Source organism: Gouania willdenowi, chromosome 22, assembly GCF_900634775.1.
Source record: "Gouania willdenowi chromosome 22, fGouWil2.1, whole genome shotgun sequence".
Taxonomy (NCBI): domain Eukaryota; kingdom Metazoa; phylum Chordata; class Actinopteri; order Blenniiformes; family Gobiesocidae; genus Gouania; species Gouania willdenowi.
The window spans coordinates 13,209,227-13,235,204 of record NC_041065.1 but is presented as its reverse complement, the minus strand read 5'-3'; the positions used below and the strand labels follow the sequence as shown (position 1 = coordinate 13,235,204).

Sequence of the window (25,978 nt, the reverse complement as noted above, 5' to 3'; positions counted from 1 at the left end):
TTTAAAATTATCTTATACAAACTGTATTGTTTTGATGTCATAATTTGCCTTAACACACTAAGCATTGTATCAATTTTTGAATGGGAGAATCGTTTGAATTGAGAATCGGTTAAAACGACAATCGATTTTGAATTGAATCGTGACCCTAAGAATCGGAATCAAATCGAATCGTGAGACACTCAAAGATTGACATCCCTATTTGACACCCTTAAATAATACATTTCTAGCTTTAAAAAATGAGTCATAACAAAGGATTTTGCTTACTCTTTAAAGTCAAGATTATTTTTAGTTTAAAATACTTTAGCTTAATTGTTTAGGAATGAAAAAGATCTATATTTTTAAAGTTTATTTCCCCTAAAGGTCAAACATGCTTGGGGCTTTTACACTATTTTTTAAAATTTTTTTTTTTCAATTAGTATATTTGCCAATTCATAGAAAAGTGTTTGTTCAAAAGTCGCCACACTTTAAACTTTAAGCAAAACAGAACTCTTACATCAGTGGCGATATCCAGCACCCTTTAAATTCCATCAGACACTAAGCATACGTTCCTCCTTGACACTGGCCTACCATCAGATGTCTTTTATCACATTATATATGGAGAAACCACTTTCCATCACAGCAGGATGCAAAGCCTCTTCCAAACCTGCTTTGACGCATTGATGTTTCCAACCATGAAATCCATCCCACTTCACAAGATTCTCTGATTCGGAAATAGTAGATCTGCAAGCTAAACACGGCGACCACATTTTGTACACACTTTGTGCTTCCCTTGAAGAAAATACTTTCAAAACCTCCTTCTCATGGCAGCTTGTTTAACCCAAACAACTGTTTGTGTGTGCCAGTGGCTTAGTCTTTGCCCGCTAACATCCTGCAATGGTTTCCTGGGAAAAGCCACCTTGCCGCCCCATTGCTTCTTATTTAAATGAATAGCTTTACACTAAAATGTCTAAACTCATGGAGTGCCTGATGTTAAAGAGTAACTAAACCCCTGCTTTCTCCTGACCGGTCACTAGGAGAGAAAATTGAAAAAATGCCATAATTATGGGTGAGGCTCCTGGAGCAATTAAGACACGCCCAGTCTATATTATAAAATGTCCAATGAAAACTATGCTATGGTAACTAACTACTCAATATACCTCTCCATTCACTCTTCTCTCAATCCAACCTACTCATCACAGATTGTAGAGCCCACAGGTGCTAGTTTTTTTTAAAAGGGGCGGGGCAAACAGTGCTTGTATGTGATGCAAGATGGTCCCAAAACATCACATGATCTTGTTCTCAGCCAATAGCAAAAATCTACTGTAATAGCCACATTTCAATCCATAGAGGGCAGTCACTCTGACATTTTATAATAAAATATGTCAAATTGAAATACTTTGACTAAAATGTTGAGAGTTGGACCAGGATCAATCAACAGCACTATTTCATACAAAAATACATTTGTATTGAGCAGAAAAAAAAGGTTTTGGGGTAGAGGTCGAGCGATATGGGATTTTCAAAGGCCGATGCCAATATCAATTTAAAAAAAACAAAAGAAATTCAGCCGATGGTCGATTTTGGAAGCAGATATTTGAGGCCAATATACTGTTTTTTTTTTTTTTTTTTTTAAATCACATTGATTACGAAAGACAGTTAAAACACTCATATGATACAAATGTATGTATTAGAAATTAAATTAAATACACCAATGGAACTCTTAACATTTATTGAACTTTAAATATACCCATACACAACCAAGCAAAAGAAAAAGTCGTCGGTTTAAACTAAATACCTGTTTTAGGTATAACCACTCACTCATTCCCTCTGTTCACGGCCACCACCATTATAATTAAGCTTCACATTTGTCACAATATGAACAACTACAACATCACCTCTGACTCTCACTTTAAAATAAATCAACTCTTCCCCACCCTTTCTATTTCCTACCCTGACTTCCTCTTCCCTGTTCCCTTCCCCCTCACTTATGTGCAACACTGCCCTCTCTTTTTATATCCATCCTATAATAAAGTGTGTCTTAGGGAGGACTGGTGATGGTTAAAAAAAAAAAAAAAAGTCCATATATCGACCCAATATATCAGCCGACCTCTATTTTGTGGTTTAGTTACCCTTTAAATACACCTTTTACTCACATTCCAATTTAAGTATTTGAGCCTGACACTGTTATTCCAAATCCACATACACATCCATTGCTATAATTTCCTTTGCCCTTTTGGTTTTGGGTTGCATGTTCCATATAATACAGTATGCAAAACAAGGGCTGAAGTTAACAAGAAACCTCCAATGATTTGTATATACGGAGTCTCATTAGAGACATTGATGGATGAGCTAGTGCCTCCACTGGGCTTATCTGAAAGCTCTGGGTATTATTGGTGTTTGTGTGTTTCATAAACAGGCACTTAATTACAGGTGCAGACTCATACCACATTCATTAATGAGTTATGGCTGATTGGGTTTCATACAGTCTGGATACGTCAGAGTATGTATGTAGGACCAAGTGTTGAATGATGAAGGAATATTAAATATAATAGAAAAATATAAAAATGTGTTTGCAAGATATGGCAAAAAAGTGAAAAAAAAAAATTAATGTGGATCTGCTTTCCAATGGGAGATTACCATTTCACAAGTAAGCTTCATGTCACAAAGAGCTCACTTCCTTTCCACCTCACACACACACACACACACACAAACACAACTGTAGTTGTGTATCAAATTTACAGCTGATAGTTTACTTTTATACCAGAGGAGGTCATATGATATTATATTTTCTGTTTCCCAAAATGGGTTCAGCCAAGAGCCCAGACATATAAAACACACTCCTGACGGCGATACATTTCATGTGATGACACTACTCTGAAACAATCTCGATATTGCCTTTCCCTGCCATAAACAAAACCTGACCACCGTTCTGTCCTATTGTACGTGTGTACGCCGTGTGTGTGTGTGTGTCAGATTGTCTGTCCAGTATGTGTGTCCATTGTGAGGGAAAGTGTAAGGATAGGAGAGCGACATGGAGACAAAACTCTCCCTCTCAGCGGCAGACAGAATAAGTGGATGGGTTCACTCAGGGGAGAGCGGTGAGAACAGCTGTAAAATGCACAACTCCATGGTAACTGAAGGAGATGGGGGCTCTGCTGAGGAAAGAAACAAAAGCAAGAGCAAGTACAGAAGACAGGAAGGAGCGAAGCGAGGCTGAGAAAGCGTGGAGGAAGGACGGAAGAGCCAAGGAAGAAAGGAGGCTGGAGGAAGGGTGGCGAGCAGAGCCAACGGGATGGAGCAGACATAGGAGGAACCTGGCAGGTGCTTCATCATCTGCTGAGGCATTGTCAGGACGCCTGTAAACAGTCATTGGGCTTCTCCAGGGAGCAACCATCTCCATAACTAGCACACGTATAAATCTGCCTCTTAGCCACTAAATTAGACACAATCTTAAGGGAGTCTTACTGGTTGAGCGCTGCACAAACCTAAAGGGGAAAAGACAGAAAATGAATCCAAATCCACCACGAGCAGTAAAAGAGATGCATGAATAAGAAAGTATACACCAGTGTTTCTCAAATGGGGGTACGTGTACCCCTAGGAGTATGCGATGGCACTACAGGGGGTACTTGAGAGCGAGCAAGAGGAAAACTAACAAATGAAAGCATTAAAAATATTCGGTTTATGTTTATTTTTAGTTAAAAAAATAATAATCACATGGAATATTACCAGCAACACATTAAAAAAACAACAAAAACACACAAAATAAGAGAATATACTGAATAATAACAGATAAACAACAACAAAATGACACCAAATATACACAGTCTAGGAGACAAAAATACCATTACCAGCGACACACCAAACGACAACAAAGTCACACTAAATGAGAGAAAAATACACCAGATCACTACAAAATGGACAACAATAACAGAGAAACATCCAAAAATGACGCAAGAAACAACCAAACGACACCAAAAACACACACATTGAGAGAAAATAATTTAAGTAATATCAAAAACACACAGAATTGACAACATAAACAAACAAAATAAGAGAAAAATATACTGAATAATAATTAAAAAAAAACAATACATGAACTGTATAAATAGAAGACACTTCTTTCTTTTACTGTTTTCTCAACCAAAGCTGTTCTGAATAGTTTCTTTTGTGAATTAATTTCCCTCCGATCGCAAAGAGTTGTCACAGCATCCATTCCAACGTGTCTGCAGTGGCTCAGAGCCCAGTGCCAGATCTAAGATCTGCACTCTGTCAACTCACCACTGTGTTTATTCTTCATTACAAGTCTTTAAACACTAACACACCTCCGATTGTTTTTTTCCTCACTGACTTTTTAAACTTACACTGTAGAGACATGATGGAACAACATGACACGGAAATCACTCTAACACTAACAGTGTACAGGAATCGTCAGAGCAAATATTCCAGGTAATTATGTAGCAATCTGGAGGACTTTTACTTCACTGTGTGTGTGTGTGTGTGTGTGTGTGTGTGTGTGTGTGTGTGTGTGTGTGTGTGTGTGTGTGTGTGTGTGTGTGTGTGTGTGTGTGTGTGTGTGTGTGTGTGAATAAATTCAGTATTTTTTACGTCTGTATGATTGGATAATTTTTCCTTTTTTGGAACACCCAGGATTTCATTACACACCACAATGAAAATGTAAAAAAAAAAATACGTAAAGAAAAGAATTTAGTTTATATACATACGACGACTTCAATCTGAAGTATTCTGTGAATGTGTTGGAATAGGATTCTGAATGCTGAAACATTGTTGACCTGTTCCCATATGTAGCACATCAGTGAGTCATGTTCTCAAAAGGTGATCAGTGGGTCAATCCACAAAATATATACACATTAAGGCACTTTAAAAATGTGTGTTACCCTGCTAAACGTACACAATTTAGTTTTAACCTCATCAAAAAATGAAAATAATTGCATTAAAACCAAAAAAAAAAATATTCATGAAAATAGGAATTTAATAAAACTCAGTAAGGAAAATTGTTTGTGATAATTTAAATTATTATCTGATGTTGTTGACATCAACTTGCTGAAGGGAATAAAGCTGGAATCTTGCATATTTATATATAGATGTAAATATGCATAATATCCTGCATATTTACATGTATATGTTTATTAATATGTATTGTCCTTGTTTTAAATAAAATAAACTCGAAATAAACTCAAAAATATCTAAAAAAAAAAAAAAAAAAAAAAGAGTGCATCCAAAATCACTGATATCAGGACATAAAAACAATACATAATTCGTTTTTTATTGTATTTATTAAGATTTCTAATATATTTTTTAATTCATTCTATTCAACTGCATAACCGATTATGTTTAAGTTAAACTAGTGGTTATTCTGTATTTTAAAAACAATTTTTTTTTTTGTTTTAATTGGATTTATGAAATCATTTTTCTTCTACTTCTTCTAATTCGATTTATATTCTTCAATTGTAGAATATTCTTATGTTTAGGGTCAATATTTATGTTAAAAATAAATGGGTCAGTTTTTCTCACACCTACTGTTGCTGACTATTGTTTTCTGTTTAACTAATATCACTTGATCATGCCTTTTTCTAACATTCTACACTACAAAACAACAAGTAATAAAAGTATGCATGATCTGTGCTGATATCGTATTGGATCAAAATGGTATTGACCAATTGTAAAGGTATCAGTATCATTATCATTTAAAAAGTGGTATCAGGACACCCCTGTTAGATTTACTTCAATTAATAGTTATGTCAAACATTTAAAGATCTGTACATACTTATTTAACTAAACAAAATCTGCCTTTAATTTCCACACAGAAAACAATTGCAATAGTCATATGTTGCTGTATCAGTGGAGTTAATGTTAACCTAAGCAGAGCTGTTTTACTGGTTCCCCTCTCAACGTTTCTGCAGAAAAAAAAAAAAAAGAAAAAATAATCCCCACCGGACACTTTAACACTGTAATAAAAGAGATTTTACACAGTGGTTAAGTGTGAATTCTGTGAATGATGCCATGGAAAGAAAAGAAGATGGCATGATTAAAAGACTTACACAGAGAAACATGGAAGATGTTGGGAAGAGGTTTTTTTGTTCACACGTCTGGTAGCACCTGGTTTTGTAGGTTTTTATCTTCTGTTTACTATAGCATTGTGTATATTTTACTTAAAAATCAAGATACCTACCTATATTATTACATTCAATGACATCATATGGACTAGAAAGAAGTGATAATAAATGTTAGGGCTAGGCAATTTTGCCTAAAAAGAGAAAAAAAAAATTTCAAAAAGTTTCGATTTCAACTTAAAAATGACTGCAGACATCAGATATATTGTCAAAAGTGCAACTTTATTGCTGTGATTGTCCTCAAGAGTTAAAATGCATCGAACAATCCCAAAATAAAAAGTAAATGAGACTTTGTCATTCAACAATTTCAAGCTTTAACCCAGGTTTAAGCAAAAGTGCAACAACTACTTCACAGTAGCTTCAATTTTCAGATTAAGAAATCAGATAACTACATATTTTATAACATATAACATTACAATTAAAAATAATAAACTCTTTCCTTAGCATCTTAGCATAGTGCGAATAAAAAATGAAACATGCCTGTGGCACACATATAGCCTACTCAAAGGGTAAACAAATGTAAACAAAGAGGGGGCTAGCTAACATCGCGCTACGGTAAACCACAAGGACGGAACACAAAAAAGTCTGAAAAAACTGTGGTGAAAAAAAAAAAAAAAAAAAAAAAAACTAAATAACAATTAAAACTCAAATTTGCTAAATATTTTTTTTTTTTTTGCCCAGCCCTAATAAATGCTCTATATCAGATCTTAGCACACTTGTTCTATAACATTTAATCCAATCCCAGATTTAACTAGAACATCTTCCAACTCTCTAAAGTCTTACTAGAAAGTTTTTACTGTAGTCATAATCAACCTTTGATATAAAAGGTCTCCTGCTGACTAAAATCATCCACTGGCCACCTTCTGAATGAATAATTGATGACGATCCTAATGAATGAATGTGGTTTGGGTTTGACTGATAGCCCTCTCATTGGAAAACTATCCCAGGAGGTACGAGGCACTGGAGACAGAGGTGTCATCCACCATAACCAGTATAATTGGTCATCTGACATGAGCGACTTGACTGTGTTTGTCCACGTGCTGACAGTGGACACTGACTCGTTTACGCAATTGTTTATTAAGGCTTTTCCAGATGATCACACTAATTACAGCCACAGTGGGAGTAAAACAATGTACTTTGGCTCCAGTAAAAGAGACTAACTTCAGAAAAGAGGGATAAATAATCACTTACACTGATGAGTATGACCTCTGAGGGAAGAAGAAGAAGAATAATAACTGAATGTGATTGCTTGTTTGATAGGAAATAAACATGTCAATGTTTTCATGTTTTAAAAAGAATTACCCTGACTCCCTTTCCCCCGTTCCCTTCCCCCTCTTTTTAAACTCTACCTAAAATAAAGGTCTTCTCCTTAGGGAGGGCTGGTGATGAACACAATTATGCAATAAAAATAAACACAATTATTTAATTGCAATAATAAAGCATGCATTGTTGTCACAAAAATATTGCACAACATAGTAAAAAAAAAAGTCTTGACTAAAATGCTACTTAGTTTCAGTCAAAATGTAGTCATTAGGACTAATTCAGTAATAGTCTAGTTTTAAACAACTAAATTACATTTATATTTTAGTACAGTGATTCTCAACTGGTGGGTCGGGGCCCTAAAGTGGGTCGCAGACCTGTACTGGGTGGGTCGCGGACAGCTGGTCAAAAGTAAATAAATACGTAATGTCTCAAGTTGGACTAGCTTTTTTTATTTTGAAAGAAACTTTGGACAGGCATGCTATGAAATGCATGTTGCACAGGAACATTTAAAGATTTGTTTAAAAAAAAAAAAAAGATTATAAATGTGTTTTGGTTGGTTGAATTCTAAAAAAAAGTGGGTCGCAATTTAATGACGTGGCAAAATGTGGGTCCCAGGGTGACACCAGTTGAAAACCACTAAAACTGTTACTAAATCAACTAAAATATAAAGCATTATTTTTTTAATTAAGTATCAAAAACCATTTATCAACCTGATATTGGATGATTTTAATGTTTGTAAATGCCAGAGGTGTAAAGAGTACTGCTATATCCTACTCAAGTAGAAGTACTATTACGTAACTGAAATTGTACTTAAGTACAAGTAAGTCATACATAAAAAACACTAGTACAAGTAAAAAGTAGCTCAATTAAATAGTACTCAAAGTAAAAGTTACTAGTTACTTCCATCCCCCATGTTTATTTTTGGTAAATCTTGCCAAGGTTCCCTTACTTAATCTATTTTCTACAAAAGCATTTGTAAAATAAAAGGTTTGTCAATGCACAAATCTTCTAAAAAAAAAAAAAGAATAAATAAATAACACCATTGAATTCAATTCATAATAATAAAAAAAATCTCAGGCTCTAAGTATAGCTACATTTATGAACTCTAAAATGAAAACAACTAGCATTCAATGCTATTTTGGCGGCGTGTATTAATTTTATGTGATGGGTCGGCTATGATATGATACATTTGTTTGTTGTCTGGTTATTTTATTTTTTTGTAGTTTCACAATGTCCGTTGATTAATTTAAAACAAAAAATAATTATTTACTCAGTAACGGTTGGGTGTAGGAATGTAATGAATTACTTTACTTATTTTAAAACGTACTTAAATACAAGTTAAATGACTGATTTAGAAATATAGCAATCAAAAAGCAAAATCAATTACAGTAATGTAAATACACACAGACAGATTTGACGTGTTCTGATTGGATCTTATCTGTGACTGAACGTAGTTTTTTTTTTTATTAGTTGATGAAATAAATATATTTCATATAGTTTCTGTTCACATGTATTTTTTTAATTAGTCATAGTAAAATGTAGTTGATGGAAACTTTAGTCAACAAAATTAACACTGGGTCTAAAAACAATAAACAACAGGATCAAGCTTGGCATGTTGGCATTGAAAGCTCAAAATGTGGTAGAATGTGTGTTTCACAGTTTATTCTAGGGCTGAACCATTTTGGAAAATAATCTAACTGCAATTTTTTTCCTCAATATTGCGATTTACTTGTCTTGTATTTTTCAATGAACACGAGAAATAAATCAATCTGTTTCATAATAAACAATTTCAGATTTATTTAAACTTTAAATAAATATAAAATAATAAATACATTTAAAAACAGATTGCAACAATAAAGTAAACAAATCTGTGGCTTTACCTCTTCAACATATCTAACTAACTTCACATTTCATGAAACATGTAAACATGTGGACTGTACTTCTTAAACACTCTGAACTTAACAGGACAGTACAAGACACGACAATAATAAAAAAATAAATGCAGCCTTTGCGATTAGAAAATCGCATTTTATGATATGATATTGCGATAACATCGCAATTATTCCATGTGTGTCAGCAACGACAAGGTGACGTGGTCAATGTTAGGTAAGGTGGTCATACTTTTATGGCTCAACGCGGTAGTTCAACAAGAGTTCATGGTGTGAATCCCAGTTTTAACAAGCGGAGTCAAGAGGTGAGAAGGTTCCAAGGCTCTTTGTTGTGTGTATGAGTGTGTGTGTGTGTGTGTGTGTGTGTGTTAGGCTTGTCCAAACAATCATACTTACATTTTAGCAGTATTACATGCACACACGCCATGCATTTCCACAGGTCCGATAACACTCCCGCTGCAGTTTCGGTGTGGGCACTCTGACAAAACAATACCTTATTGACACGAGCTGCAGACACACAATAGCCACAAAACATCAGGGTTCCTGTTTTTGTTGACACTGTTTGAGCCCTCCATTGAAAGGCAAAGTCGCTGTGGACACAGCAAAGCATAATTGGAGCTTTCTGACACACAATACAATGAATCAACTCTCTAAATGTTTGAGTATGATAAGGAAGAAGGAGGCGCACACACACATAGAAAGAGAGAGAGAGAGAGAGGGGGATCATGACAAAGACAGGAGGAAGTCATGTAAATGGAAGAGTGGAAAGTGGATAGAAATGCTGTTTGGAGACCATGAAGTGAAACACCACTAGGGGACAGTAGTAAGTCATGGACGGCAGCAAGAGTGCACATGTATGTTTGTGTGTGCAATGTTCGTGTGTGTGCAGCAAAAACACTGAACAAAAGACTTTCTTTGTTGCACTCCGAGAAAATAAAAAGAAATTCAGAAATAGCTCCTTGACTGCTTTAGAAATGATCTTGACAATGCGTTGGCCCAAAACACACAGGAACAGCTCCAGATTTACATCATCAGATGTAATGTAAACCCTACCAACCTCCACAGCAGGCTAACTAACTGTAAACAGAGCCCCACTTTCCCCTATGGAATTCATACGATGACTACAAATACATATTTTGGATGCTTCCCTCCAACAATGACGCAAAGTTTTACCGATTCTGTTGACTTGTGAAAGGTTACATCTAAATATGAAGCTCAGAAAACGAGGGAGCAGATTTACCATCAGCTCCGAATGATTTATGGCTGTAATTATTGCAGAATCCTATTGTAAAAACAAAACACTATGTGTAGCAAAGAAATGTTCATGACGCATTAGAAAAGCCAATCAAAGGAAACATTTTGCATTATTTTCCTTGAGCAGAAAAACATTTTTTTTTTTTTTTTTTTTTTGTATTTCTTACTTAAGGCCCATGTGCCTTATTTATATGCAGAAAGAGGTCATTTATTCAGTATGTGTATGAGTATATACCTGTCATTAAGACACCAGTAATACTTATTGCCTTATTGTTATGGTAACCACAGATGTGTTTCAAAAACAGTCCCTCCATCTTTTTTGTTATTAATTAAAATACGACCTATAACATAATAAAATATAACATTCACCAAATATAGTGTTTGCACTGCAGTTATGCCTTTGTTGAATTTTTAGTGTTCCCAATGAATGAGTTAATATTGTTAATGGGTCAAAGCTAGTTTAAGCAGCTTCAAAGCGGAAACATGAGAGAGATTTAATTTAGTTTAAATAAATAAATAATGTTAATAATTAATATACATAAATGTTTTCTATATTTACAATAACTTATTTTATAGCTCACAATAAACGCTAAATAATTGTATAGGCGTGCATGAAAGACAATTTCAAACAAATAAATAAAAATAACTGCTTGGTCCCATATATTCAATTACATATATTTGTTTGTCTGTCTCTCAAGCATCGCAATCATATTTACTTGAGGACACCAAAATAATCATCCATCAGCGTAAATCTCTCTGTTTACACTTTTATCATCGCCTTTTCTGATCTCTGGCATGTTTCATTATGGTGTGATGTTTGAGTGACACTGTGCCGGCTGTCACAGCCATGTGCTGAGGTTCCCTCTCATTTTCCAGCACCAACAATAATAATGACTATTCCACTGCTAGCCCCACTATTTGTGTTATTGTTGCGGGGTGTCAGACACAAGCCTTGACGTTTGCTGTGCTATTAGTAGGAGTGTACAGATACAAACACATTTGCCTGAGTTATTGACCTTTATCTCCCCACTTTCTTGACAGCCTTCTCCCGTTATTGACAATCCGAACACATGGGACGACGCATAACCTTTCATTTACAGAGCACTCTCTCTCTCTCTCTCTCTCTATGTGTCTGTCTGCCTTGTTTGCTCTCTCCCTCTGTCTTTCTGCTCTCACAATTTGTTTAAATAAAATGGGGGCAGACAATAGTCCTGCTCATTTCTGCCATTTTTCTTTTGCTCCAAATTTCCAAAGGATAATATCATTAGACTGATACAATGGCAGCTATTCAGCCTCGGATTCAGAGATATTTCAAGTATTCAATATAGTTTTGACATGCTGACATTAGGGGAGAGCGTTGTTTCTCTATTTATTTGCTTACAGTGTTGATTCCATCATAAATCTGGGATTCTGTGGGCGAGTTGTTTGCCTTGGCAAAGTTCACGTTGTCAGCAAAGTGAAAAGACGCAAGAGAAGTTGAATATTGGAACGTACTGCGGAGGATTCAAGATCAATTTAAAAATAAATACATATTTACTTCCAGTGTTCAACTTTAACTTTTTATTCAGATACAGGAAAAGATATGCAAAGGGTATTTTTTTTTTTATTCATGCTGGATATAAAGCGACATATTTATTCAGAAAATTGGACTGCATCCATAAATAGAATAATTTATTGCATCTCAATACAGCATTGAATAACAATGGTCATAAAACCCACTAGTATTCCACTAATGATTCTCCTCCAGAATTTATTGTGTTTTTCATAGTGTGTCCTCTTGCGTTTCAGCGTGAAAAATAGCATACATAAATACGAGTGTCCCCACCAGCCAGCTACACCGCAGGTACTTCAGAGCCCCAAAATTAAATTTTAAACAATCCAGACCAGTGTTTGGTGACCATGGTTAATCATCAAGAAACAAAGACATCAAACAATATTTGATAATGAGAAAAATGCCTCCAGGATATTAGGGGATGGGTTGGGGGGGAGCTCAGCGTGTGGCTCGGAAGCAGAGCTGTGTAGAAAGGCCAGACCAGACACAAGCTGCATTCACATGTCTGTGTGTGGTGATGGTGGGGGTGTGTATATGTGTGTGTGTGTGTGTGTGTGTGTGTCTGACACACACAAAAAACAACTCACGCATGCACAACATAATCCATCCCATATCATAATCTTACACTTAAAGGTAAAGGAGGATAAACGTATGATTAGGATTAAAAGAATCAAATATATATTGTTTTTTTTTTTTTTTCATTTTAGGACATATCCTTTAATCCTCCAGGATACAAAGCCAAAGGTAAATTCATTGTGATTCATGCTCTTGAATTGGCTACAAAAATAAAGATCCAAACTGACTCATAAAATTACAAACAAAATGCAAAAACGAAATAAAAAAAATTAAAGAAAGACAATCCTTATTTTATACAGAGAACACTGAGTTGATTCATTTCACGACCACATATATATATATATATATATATATATACATATATAAAAATACATATTTTATTGTTACATTCATATAATGTAAATTAACTTATATTGTAACAAATACATGCAAAAATTGTAAATGCATCACACCTTTAAAATTCCATTATTTTTTAAGATTAAAGGCCAAAATAATTCTCTCAGTAATAAAGGTAATAGGATGGTTTCATTTTTCATCATGCCAGTATAATTAGTGCTGACTAAAATAAGAAATTGGGCAGACAAGGAAGGAGTGGGAGGGGATGGAGCGCTGGGTAATGAGAAGAAAATGTTTTTTTTCCTTCCTTCTCTGTCATACTGTTATTGGGCTTTACTTGATTGACGCAGCGTTAACAGCCTGACCAAATCAAGGCAGATTCAGCAGCACAGGCCAAACAGCAGCATGTGCAACCACCTCGGTCATGCAAATTGCACCCGGACAACCCGTTGACTATGATTAATGAGCTTGGGCTGCAGCCTTTGTTTCCGCGTGCAGCCGTTTAAAGAGAAATACAATCCAAAAAATATTATCCATCTCCTGTTCATCCAGTACATTTGCTCACGTTTGGCGTATTTTACAGCTACATGGGCTTTGAGTATATAGGAAAAAAATGCATTTGTTAAATGCATCAAATTATTTTTTTAATGAAAGGAACAGCATTGGCAGTAAGGCTGCAACACATGTATCTTGTCTTCCATGATGTAAAAAATGGATGCTGGGTTTTCAGGGGTAGCCATAATGTAAAGGAGGAACACATGAATCTGATACCTTGCTAATACTACAGGCATTTCCTGGTTATGGTTTGCCTCATGTTTAAACTGTGATCTTTAGAGCCAAGATCCCAGAGTCCCTGGAGATTGGAGAGCAACTCTGAGCTGCAGAGGAGTTAAGTCGCTAACTTAAGAAACGGAGGAAGGAGCGATTATGACAGTAATGTTAATGACCTGGTGTAACTAAATGCTCTCTTTGTACGATGAGTAATTTACTGGATATGGTGAGGGGGAACTAATGTGTAAGTGAAGCAGGCCTATGTGTTTCCCTCACACTGTGTGACATGTTAAGGAAATTGCAGAGCAATGCTGATTTTAAATCTATCAACTAAAAATGCCACCGATCATTCTTACTTTCACACTAAGATGATATCTGCTCAACAACAGCGCTAGGTTTCCCCTCTGCTGCCAGCAAAATGTAAATGTTTTTCATGCATTAAGGTATAAGTGCCATTTGTGGCACTGTGCTTAGCACTACAATGGTGTGCCGAGAGCAGTGGAGCAGAGTTCAGTACAGCATATCTCCTGGATATCAGAGGGAGACATCCTTTGTAAATTCATCTCCTGCTGTGAGCAGGCTTCACAGCTGGTTAACGGCGCTGGGCGTACCACTGCCCTGTTTACACGGAGCCTCCAAAGTACTATTGTCTCCCCCTGCATCCCTCTCCTGCATCCCCTCCATCATCTTTCTTTTCTTAGGCTTTCATCACATCTCGACGTGGCTCTCGTAGCCATCAAAGATGCATGCAGACAAACTTATTCACTGCAATGGAATAAACAAGCACAAGCACACAGTGAAAAGAACACGCACACACACACACGCACATGACTAGACACCTAAATGCAACTAAACCTCTGATCCCCTTGCTTTTGGACTCATTACAGTACACAGCCTTCCAACCCCGTCTCTGATTTTTATCTTTTTATACCATCACATTACACTGATCCTTTTATACCTATTACACACACGGCTCCCCGCCAAAAGCCCCTGATCCTCTGATACCTAGATGAGTAAACGGCTCCTCCAGCCCCTGACCTCAGCCCTTTGTAGCAATCAGACCAGACTTCCTCAGAGGCCCTGATCTTATCTAGCCATACCAATCCCACTACACAGCTCCCTTTTGTAGAAACCACAGCGCACGGAGCCCTTTCAGACCCGTGGACTATGCCAGTGAACACACAGCCTGAGACCTCACCTCATCTCAGACATCATACTACACTGCCCAACAACAATGAGCTCTATTTTCTGATGCGGCACAGGTCAGATAGAGGCTTTCTGCTCACTGATGCATTGTTCACTGACAATGGAGAAAAGCAAAAGAATGTTTCGTTCAACCATTGAATTATTTGAAATAATCGCGAAGGCGATATATTTATCTATTCAACAATAAAATACTTAATTTTCTTTATAATTTAGGGGGGAAAAAAACACTCAAGAGTGCAAATCAACAAGCGTCAAAATATTCTTTTTTTCCAGATATTGGCAGTTATATAAATCAGTAATCTTGATCATGTAATCATAATCATTCACACTTTAAATTATTATTATCATTATCATTAAAGGCTTGGAAGAAATAATCTATAAAGAAACAGTAAGTCCAAATGTAAAAGCACACGCATTTGAGAAATTGCAATTAAATGCACAATGCAACCTGACAAACATATTTCATAAAGATCAGTCAATGATGGACCAAATCATGAACTTTTAAAGTTTTGCCATAATGAAGGAGAGGGTTTTTTTCAATTTTTGCAACAGGATCAGTATATTTATTTGGGTTCCGGAATTATTGCCTAAGGCCAAATGTCGAGGATTTCTAGCCATTGGTTAATACTGATCACGTGATTTACAGGAGACATTATGTTACAAAAAGGCATGTTTACAAACAACCTATCAAAAGAAAAGGCGTGTCCAGAAGTGGGTACTTCCAAAGATGAAGAAGATTCCAGAATAATCGCGAAACGAGTCACAATGTGCGGTTCGTAAAACAGGATCACATAAAAGTGACATCTGGTCAGGAACAGTTTGGCGCACATACTTTTAAACTAAAGGATTTCTGACTAACAGTAGAACTTGACTACTCCAAAATCAACAGTGTAGTGGTTCAACTAAGACTGAGAATTTATATAACCATGGCCGGTACAACATTGGGTGGTGTGTGTATGGAGTACACTGACCCAAACGATGCTGCAACACCCAAAGCAAATGATTTCCCTAGCAAACAAAACATACAAATACGAAAAACTTCACAATTCAAATCATTCATGTGGAGACTGAAGGTACTGCAGACACTACATGTCGATGGAACGGGGACCCTAAAGAGAACCATTATACTGTCTCAACAAAAAAGGCCTACAGAATTAAACCCGACCTGGCCGGAACCCAACAGAATACTGACTGAACCCGAATGAAGCCATCTCTCTTTAAGTCCAAACCCTTTACAGCCCGACACTATTCAGATCCTTGTGCACACATGTAGAATGATCCAAGGCGCGTTTCTTTAATAACTCAGCTTTATTTACTAGCCACTTGTTCTGCATACAACTATAAACATGACCAGCATCATGTGCAGCTATACGTACATAGCAGTTTATTTCTACTGTAAAGTATGTGGTAACACTGCTGTGACACACAACTCAGCGACCCGCTTTCTGCATATTTGACAGCACACAGCTCCAGAATGAAAAAAGAACGAGTCGATGTGTTTTTAGCGTAATTTATTAATCAGCCAAAGGCTAGCCTTTGATTCAACTCCTCAGCATCCATTTGTGCATCTTTCTCACGCTAACTGAAACACATGACCTGACCATTCATTTACCGCATAGCATCGGAGCCCGAATGTTATAATGATAGAAATTAAACCCGAACCTGACCCGGCCCATCAGTTGGGTTCCGGCAAAAATTTAAGGCTCTAGAACATGGTTTACAACTCAATCCCTCAATGCAGAATCAAATGAAAAAAAGAGGGAAAAAGACTAAGTATGCTTTGTCAGTTCTCAATAATTCTACTTTATTTCACAATAAAAGGGTGTGTCAACCAATTCATCAAACTTATTGTTCCCTTTATTCTACATTAAATAATAATTCACACATCTCTAAATGGCATCAGGCCTAAAAGTATCAAACTTGTACCATTGTCACACATCATTGTTGTTGGTGGTGATGATGATCTTCTTGGAGTCTAACTGACAAATTCCACTCTTGAATTCGACTTGGATTGGATATCGATTGAGGATCGCACCCGTACCTTTGATATTGGCCCCGGGGCCGAGTATTTTCTTTATACCGCTTTGGTACTTCTTGACTTTCAAATTGACAAATCCATCAAGATGAGGCGTACCGCTTTCGCCAACTTCTTTACCGTCGATAGCAAACTTACATGTGTCTTCGGTCAAAGCTTGTCCATGACTGTGCCTTCGTCTCCGATATAATTGTTGAGTCACGGTCCTTGTTCTGCCTAAGCCATTGCAATACAAGTACAGACTTCACGGTTGGCAGATAATACTAAGGCCAACCGTGAAGGATTTCTTGCCCTTCGTTAATACGTGATTTACAGAAGAAGATACTACCCAAGATGAAGAAGATTCCAGAAGAATCGAGAAATCGTGTACCGACCATGGTCATATTAATTCTCGGTCTTAGCTGAACCACTTGATTTTGCAGCAGTCAAATCCCATTGTAGGGCAGAAATCCATTTAGTAAAAAGTCATTGCGCCAAACTGTTCCTGACCAGATGTCACTTTTATGTTATGCGTTTTAATGAACACCACATTGTGACTAATTTTTCAATTCTTCTGAAATATTATTCGTCTTGGTTCCCCCTTCTAGACATGCCCCTTCTTCTGTAGACAATCTTCCATGGTGTAAGGTCTATCTTTGGTTAAAAAAAAAAAAAATCTAAATCTTTTAAGTACTTTTTGACATTATTCTGTTAACACATAGATAAACAAATAAATGCCGATGAAACTATTACCTTCTTGGCGTAGGTAATAAATACTAGACTAAGGTTTAGCACAGCTATATTAATCTGCAATATTGACAACATAGGTCTAAAGGAATTTGTCCCATTAATGGTGTGTAATAAATCTAATAATCCCATCCAACAAGCCAAATGCAACAATATGTGTCAAAAACAAAGCCTAAATAAGACTGTTTGGATTGTTAACCACCTACAGTCTGAGTAGAGGGTTTGTGCGTTCTATCTAACAAAACATTTTAATGCATCAAAAAGCTTCTAAGTGGTTCATACAATAATACAATACAGTATGTAATCCTACCTCTATAAATTGCTGTCATTCATTAAAAAAATGGCCATTTAAATACAAAGTGTGATGACTCTGAGAGCCCCACAAGACAGTTGTACAGTGACTCAAGCATAAGGGTAATAAAACACATCCATTCAATGTTCCTGTTTATAAGGATAAGGAAACACTTGACATGCATTTGTTCTGAATCATTCGTCTTTGACTATGTACACAAACTGAAGTGGGATTTGAGGTTTTATTCCCATTAGTTTAGTCTTTAACATCTGATGACTGATGCACTAAAGGCGAGACAAAAAAAAGTGCAACAGTGTCATACTAATCCAGGGGATGATGCATGGATTTGATGGGAATTTAATTACTGCTATATAATTATTAGTGTTAAATAATTAAATTGCAGCAAGTTCATCAAACTGTGGGATGCGAACCACATGACCTGCAAAAACATTTTTGTTCTTTATCATTTATTATTACTACTTCATTATTAGTGTTCCAACATATGTGAATGCACATTTTATGTTGTTTTTAAGAGTTTTGAGGAAGAATAGTTTTATTGTTTTTACCTTTTTAAATAGAAATTATATTTCTGATGGGGTTGTATTATCAGCTGCAAGATACCTTCATGCAATAAAATATCTAAAGTAAGGATGCACCGATTGATTGGCCGGACGATTTCCCTTTTTGGGGGGGAATCGGCGATCAGCCGATCCTTCCATAAGAAACCGATCTTTTACCTCCGCAAAAGTCTTAAAAGTTGGCCATAAAGTCAGCCACTGTCTCCTTCAGCTGTGAGATGACTGACATGCACGCCCATCAGGTCATGCGTGCATGTGCGTGCTGTGCATCCCTCTGCTACACAGGATAACAACAGCACCTGCAGCACGGTTAGCTTAGCAACAGTTTCGCAGTATTACTCAAAAAACAAAGCAAAGGATCGCAATTTGTAATTCCTGTAACATGGAAATAAGTCTTAGCGGAGCTGCAAACAAAACGCTACCTCATTCACCATTTAAGAAACCACCACACCACTGAGTACGCAACATTTGAAGCTAGCAATCAAGCTAACGCTAAAGCTAGCAGAGCAAAGAGCCAGTGGTCCGCTGAGAGTGCTTATGAGCAGTGAAAAAAACAAACCTACTACAAAGAAAACGATGGAGTTAATGGCTTTGGATTTGAATGAAAAGCTAACCTGTTCAATCTGTCATTATTTATTTATTCATTTATTATTTCTGTAGAATGTTTGACTTTTAGGAGCTTTTTCCCTGTAAGCTGTTATTTAAAGTTATTTCTGGATTTATATTTTTACATTTAATTATCAACAAAGCTGCTGCATTTTTTTTTTTTTTTTTTTTTTTGCTCGACAATGAAACCTAAACTTAGGACACTTTATTGGTAGTTTAAGATGTTTTGTTAGTTTGTCCTGTAGATTATTATTTGATCATCTACCCAAAACCCTGTGATTTCCTTTATTTGTAAAACTAAATACTGCTGTGCACTTTATTTTGGTCAAAGAGCTCCAAACAGGTCTCCAGTGTAACCTGTTGAACACGTTTAGTTTGCTTTTAAAATGTGAAAAATGAGAGACTAAAGAAAGTGATATATTTTAGTATTTTGGACAGCTATGTTCTAAACTTTTCATTTATATTTGAGATTACCACCTCATGTGCAGTTAAAACAACACGTTTGTATTGTTTCACAGGTATTGTTTTACAATAAAATAAAACTGGAACATTCAAGGTGTATGATGTTGGCTATAAATAAAAAAAAAATGGGATCGGCCAAAATTGGAATCGGTAGGTCAGGCTTTTTTTTTTTAAAAAAAAAATCGCTGATAGGCCAGAAAATTGCAATCGGTGCACCCCTGAACAGAGTTTATGGCTCACCCGCAATAAAAACGTCTGTGAAATTATTAAACCAACTTCAAAACGTAAATTAATCTGCTCAGTTGTGAGGACTATATATATTTACACACGTTACACTTTATACATGACATCTTATTTAGCAAAATATAAAAACAGAAAGTCATTTGGTGAATAAAAAGGTTTCACTTTAATATGTAGCGTGTCAATATCTATTCACAATAAAGTAAAATATAAATCATCATCGAAACCTCAATTACCCGTGGGAGTAATTATCTTTTACCATTTTCAACCAATTGTTTCATTTGCATTGTGTGTATTATACTTTTTTTTTTTTTTTTTTTTTTTTACAGCTTTTCTGTTAAAAAACTAATATTTTTGTTTTAAATTATTATTATCATTTCAAGCCAAATAAACAGAGATTTACTCACAAATGGTTGATAGGATTTTTTTTCCTTATAGGCATAAGATTAGAAGTCAAGATCCCTAAGGAGCGTAACGTATGGCTTTACACCTCAGGATATTCTGATTGATTTATATACAGTCACATAATAATGTGTAAATCACACTGTTTTAATTTTTAAAAACAACAACTGGATTCTTCTGGTTCAGCCCACTTGAGATCAAACTTGGTTGTATGTGGCCCCCAAACTAAAATAAGTTTGACACCACTGAACTAGGACAGTGTGTCAGTCATACTGTGACAGAGCCAAGAGATATTAATTCATTTTTTATGGAACACTTGAATTAAAAACAACTTATTTTTCATATTTAAAAAAAAAATGGCAAATGTCTGTCTAGAACAAATTATTTGCATCTATTGTTAGGCTTGAGTACCAAAAGTTAAACATTACAGTCTAAATAAACAAAATATGGTGAGAATCCTCTAATCACATGCACTCATTTCAGGTGGGTAGAATAGGCGCAGCTTTAGTCTAATGAGAGCGCTCTGTCACCACCTATGAATGACACAACAACTGAATATTATAAATATAATAAATAACAAAGTTCTCTCACTCACTGTAGCTGCCTCATACACACGAAGCCCTCTTCCTCCTGCTACACAGGGCTCTACACCCAAACGACTACGTGTGACATGCACGTCACCCGCGTCGTTGCACCGTAGCCAATCATCTACAGGCATATACATGGCTTGACCAATCAGCGCGCTGTTTACACAAAGGTCCGCTCTTCAACTTCCTCGCGGGTAGCAGCTGTCAGAAACACCTCGTCTGCTGGCGAATTCCGGTAAACAAGCTCTTTTCAGCTTCATTTTTACTCGTTTATGGACCCTTCACGGATATTTTAAAAGCTGCCATTCATACGTAAGAATGTGAGTTTCAATGTGTTATCCGCGTCTGCATGATGTATCACATTTCAGTACAGCCTAATCATGTTTTTAGCTCACACTTAGGCTTTATTGTGGTACATTTGAGCTAACCCTTCGTTGGTTCACGCAGCAGATACACAAACATGAGACTCTCTCGAACTGAATACAAAGAGATCGCGAGGTGGATCGATCGTCTGAGACCTACGCGCCAGTGTATGAGAATGCTGAAGGAAAAATTCCCAAAGTAAGTAACCCACTCACTGTTTAACACACGTGCAACATGTGTTTAATCAATTGTTGCATTCATCCAAGGTGTGTACTTTGCTATTTAGGGTTCAAATGATGAATAAATCAAAAGGATGAATGTATTGTGCTCATTGAGACACGTACACACTCACATGAGAACCTATGGTAGTAGTGATCACGCATTTTGCATTGTAAATATTTATATAATTTAGTTCAAGCACATCATAAAGGTTAACATATTCCAAACAATTTACAAAAAAACAAAACAAAAAAAAACAAAACAAACAACAACCATGTGCTTCTTAACAGGATCAAACGCTAAATAATTATATTTAGTTACATTGCAAAATACATGTTTTGATTCAAGGTTAACACAAATCAATAAATTCAGTGATAAGAAACAAAGCGCATGTCTATAATTATAGACCCACAAGCTTAAGCCACCTTGCTCTGCATTAATGCAAGCCCTTGAGCAAGGCATTTACCTCTAAATATGCTTTCAAATGCTGTATAATAGCTGCTCATCTAATAGCTGAAGTACTTATAATAAATTAAAGCCATATACTATTTAGAATTTAGCTAAACTAAACACTACTTAAAACCAAATTGGTCCCTGAAAATCTAGAAAATTCTAATAATAGCGCTTTTCAATAACATTACAGTAATACTACACGCTTTGACTAAGTTGAAATGTATCTGCAGGGGTGGTTAGCATGGGGCCAGTGGGGCAGTGATGACACTTCCTTGGATCTGCAGCAGGTCTGTTATTTTGGCATTGGTCAGAGTAAGTGCCATGGATGGCATAGAAGTGTGTGAAACCACATTAGTAAATAAGAGATATGTGAGATGGTTTAATCTCATATGTTTTCACACTTAAGTTGTAGCAACTATCAGCGGTGTTGTTTTCACTCTGTGTGTCTGAGCGTGTGTGCCAGAGCAAATTTATTACAAGCAATATGCCATTTTTAGTGATTGGCAAAATAAACGTTGCAACTGTTTAATTCAACCGGAGTCCCATGTCTTACTCAATGACTGCTGTGAAGGAACTACAGAGAGTTGGAGATGAAGCTGTGCAGGCAGACCACACTAGAACTACGTGAAGCCCCCATTAGCATTAGGAGCAAATACATATTTACTGACTGTGGCATTGCAAAACTTTAGGTTATGTATATAACCCTGGTTCTATGAGTAAGTGAGTGAGATATCTCACTATGGGATGCAACCTCTGTCTGCATTCCTCAGAAGCATTTATTTCAATCTGCCAATCCTGATTGGCTTGTGAAGCGTGTCCATCCGCTAGGGGGTAACCCAGGAGGACACGGACAGACGTGCACCATTCAAAATAAGCACCTCTTCTCCTCGTTCAAGCTAGAAGGGTAGTCTGGTGAGACATCTCACTCATATCACTCATAGAACCGGGGTTATAGATATAACCTAAAGTTCTATTTCATAATATTTTGTGAGATGTCTCACTATGGGATATGGAAACTCCTGTAGTGCAGACATGCTTATCGAGTGATACCAGCCTCCAGGGCAGAAGTCTGATCACATCAGGACAGTAAAACGTCCAGCATGTAAAAGCCTACAAACGTGAGGGGCGAGGTCCAACTTGCTGCCGCTGCACAGATGTCTTGAACAGACACTCCCCTGAACAAAGCCCAGAATGCGGCAAGACCCCGAGTCGAGCAGACCTGTAGGCGGCTGCAGACCCTGATACAAGTAAGTCAAAGCAATAGCCTCCACCACCCAGTGGGACAGGCGCTGCTTAGTAACAGGCTGCCCCTTGCAGGGATTGGCCCAGGAGACGAACAGCTGATCGCTCCTCGTCATGTCCATATTAGTGCGGATCGCACAAACTGGACATAACACATTCAGCCGCTACTCACCCTGCGAGGCAGAAAATGCTAAAAGGTCAATGGGAGAACACAAGCCCACAACCTTTGGCACAAAGGCCAGGTTGAGTCTCAGGATGATCCTCGCATCACCTGGTAAAAGCTGAGCGCATGACGGATGAACCGAGAGCGCATGGATGTCACCGGCCCTGTTGGACAAAGCCAGCGCCAGTAACAAGACAGCCTTAAGAGAGGCAAACTTCAGGCCCATCTCCTCCAGTGATTCGAAAGGAGGACGTTTAAGTCCCTCAAAACCAATGCCAGATCCCATGGTGGTGCCAGTGGTCTGGACATGGGAAGGAGCCTACGTGCTCCCTTTATAAACCGGCAGATCAGCGGGTGCTGAATGGCCGACCTATCCCCAAAGCCAATGTGACAGGCGGCAGTCGCCGCCAAATACACTTTCACAGTGGAAAAGGCTTTGTTTTTGTCAATCAGGTCCTGCAGAAATGACAAAATCACTCCCACCGGGCACTGAAAAGGGATGTGGTTCCTCCGGAGGCACCACCCTTCAAACAGCCTCCACCTAGAATCATAAAGAGACTTAGTGGAGGGGGCTTGAGCACTCTGTATGGTGGAAATCACACTCTGTGATAATCCCACGGCCAACAGATTGAGCCACTCAGGGGGAAAGCCCACAGCACCAGATGGTCTGGACGCGGGTGGAAAACTGTGCCCTTCCCCTGTGACAGCAGGTCCCTGCGCAGTAGGAGCTGCTAGGGACGTGCACACAGCAGCTGGTAAATCTCTGCCAGCCAGTGCATGGCCGGCTAAAGCGGAGCCACCAGGATCAGTGTGTGTCTGCATTCCCTCACCCTGGACATGGTGGAAGGAATCAGAGCCAATGGTGGAACGCGTAAAGAAGCACTCACGGCCAATCGTGTGTCTACGGCGAGGAGAGCCTCCGCGCTGCACCAGGTGAAGAACATTGCACACTGCGCATTTTCTTCCCCTCCCACGTTCATGATCCCTGGGATGTCCATCGCTCTCAGCAAGAAGAGATGCCCAACACTCCACAGGATCAGTTTGTGTGACAGCGACCGATGTGAGTGTCGCCCGCCCTGAAGGTTGATGTATGCCACCGCCGTGGTGTTGTCCGTCCTCACCAGGAAGGAAGTGGATTAGGAAGAAGAACACCGTTGACAGTTCCAAGTAATTCATGTGAGCGTGCTGGAGGATCATATCCCAGCGACCGCTCACAGACCCGCCCTCATGGATCTCACCCTAGCCTGTCAGGCTGGCGTCCGTGGAGACCACCTTCCTGGACGTAACAATGCCCTTAGGGATCCCGTCCATCAGGAAACTTGGGGCACGCCAGTGGCGCAGAGCCGCGCCGCACTCTGGCAAAACCAAGACCCTGCGCCATGACGCACAGGATCAATTCCATGTGAGCCCACCCACAGTTGGAAATTCCTCATGTGAAGATGACCACGGTGGATCACAAGGATGGCCAAAGCCATCAACCCAAGTAAACGAAGACACAATCTGAACTGAACAGATTCACCCATTCAAAACAAATTGAGACACGCCCAGAAAGTCTTCACCTGCTCCGGTGAAAGACGCGCGGTGAATGGCACCGAGCACAGGGACAGACCCAGGAAAAATATTTCCTCTGTAGAGGACAACATGCTCTTTTCCACATTCACCAAAAATCCCAGATTTGACAGGTGGTACTGGCCTCTGCCTCTGATTGTGTCAAAAGCAGCCAATCATCCAGGCACGTAGCCAGGCGAATGTCCCACTTCCTCAGCGCAGCGATCACATCATTCGTGCAACACACAAACACCCTCAGGCTCAAAGAGAGGTCTAACAGGAGAACGCGGCATTCGTAACACACCCCCCAGAAAGCAAACTGTAGGTACTTTCTGTGAGGGGGAATGGAAGGTCTCGTTGCTTTAAACTGTGGACCCTAGGGAGCAGGGTCCACAGTTGGAAAAGTTCTTTGTTGCGCCGGTGGAGATGTGGACCCGTTCATGGACAACCATGTTGCTCATCAACTTCCCCATAGCCTGCACGGAGCAGCTTTGGGTGCGGAGGCACACATCGGCATCCATGGATATTTCCTCCATCGTCGCAGGGTCCTGAGACAGGGAACGGACGGTCCTTCCAGGGACGCGCTAGCTCAACGAGCAGCTCAGGAAAAACAGGAAGGACTTGTCTCGGAGGGCTTTTTGAAAAGGAAAGCTTCTACCCTTTGTAGCGGGACTTGGTGGTTTCAATCACTATGTTGGGCCACGGAATGGCCAACTGAGCTGCAGCACGTTTTCACACTTCCTCCGTATCTAGGCTGGGAGGATAAGAGATGGGCGTGGAGACCTCCGTTTCCTCCTAAGAGGCGAAAAAGGCAGCCGGAAGCTCGCCCCGAGCCGAGGTAATGAAAGATTCGTCTTCCTCGTCCATACCTGAGCGAAGAGGGTCAGAGGAGTCTCCATCAAACTCACCACAGTTAATCACGAGGACATTCTCGTGAAGCGGGGAGGGGCTTGTCAGGTCGAGCTGGAACCCTGAGCAGTGGCAGTGTCCATCAGCGGAGTTTCACCTCCCTCTACGGGGACGTTGTGAGGAGGGAAGAAGTCCTGCTCGGACAGGCCAATCTGGCGTGCTAGCCTCCTGTGGATGCTCCGTGCGTTGAACACGGCGC

General features: G+C 38.4%; 1 protein-coding gene across 9 annotated transcripts in view; it reads left to right on the top strand.

Moving 5' to 3' along the window:
* Nucleotides 1–21,046: 21,046 nt before the first annotated feature.
* Nucleotides 21,047–25,978, top strand: part of cdin1 (CDAN1 interacting nuclease 1) — a 75,849-nt gene continuing 70,917 nt past the window's right edge. For 2 of the 9 annotated variants that reach the window (XM_028439055.1, XM_028439048.1), the window contains exons 1-2: nucleotides 21,061–21,202; nucleotides 21,333–21,443. In XM_028439055.1, the coding sequence (XP_028294856.1) occupies nucleotides 21,343–21,443 (101 nt within the window). In that variant the 5' untranslated portion in view covers nucleotides 21,061–21,202; nucleotides 21,333–21,342. Of the gene's footprint in view, nucleotides 21,203–21,329; nucleotides 21,444–25,978 lie in introns of those variants that run through there. The other 7 variants (XM_028439054.1, XM_028439047.1, XM_028439049.1 and 4 more) reach the window with 6 other exon arrangements.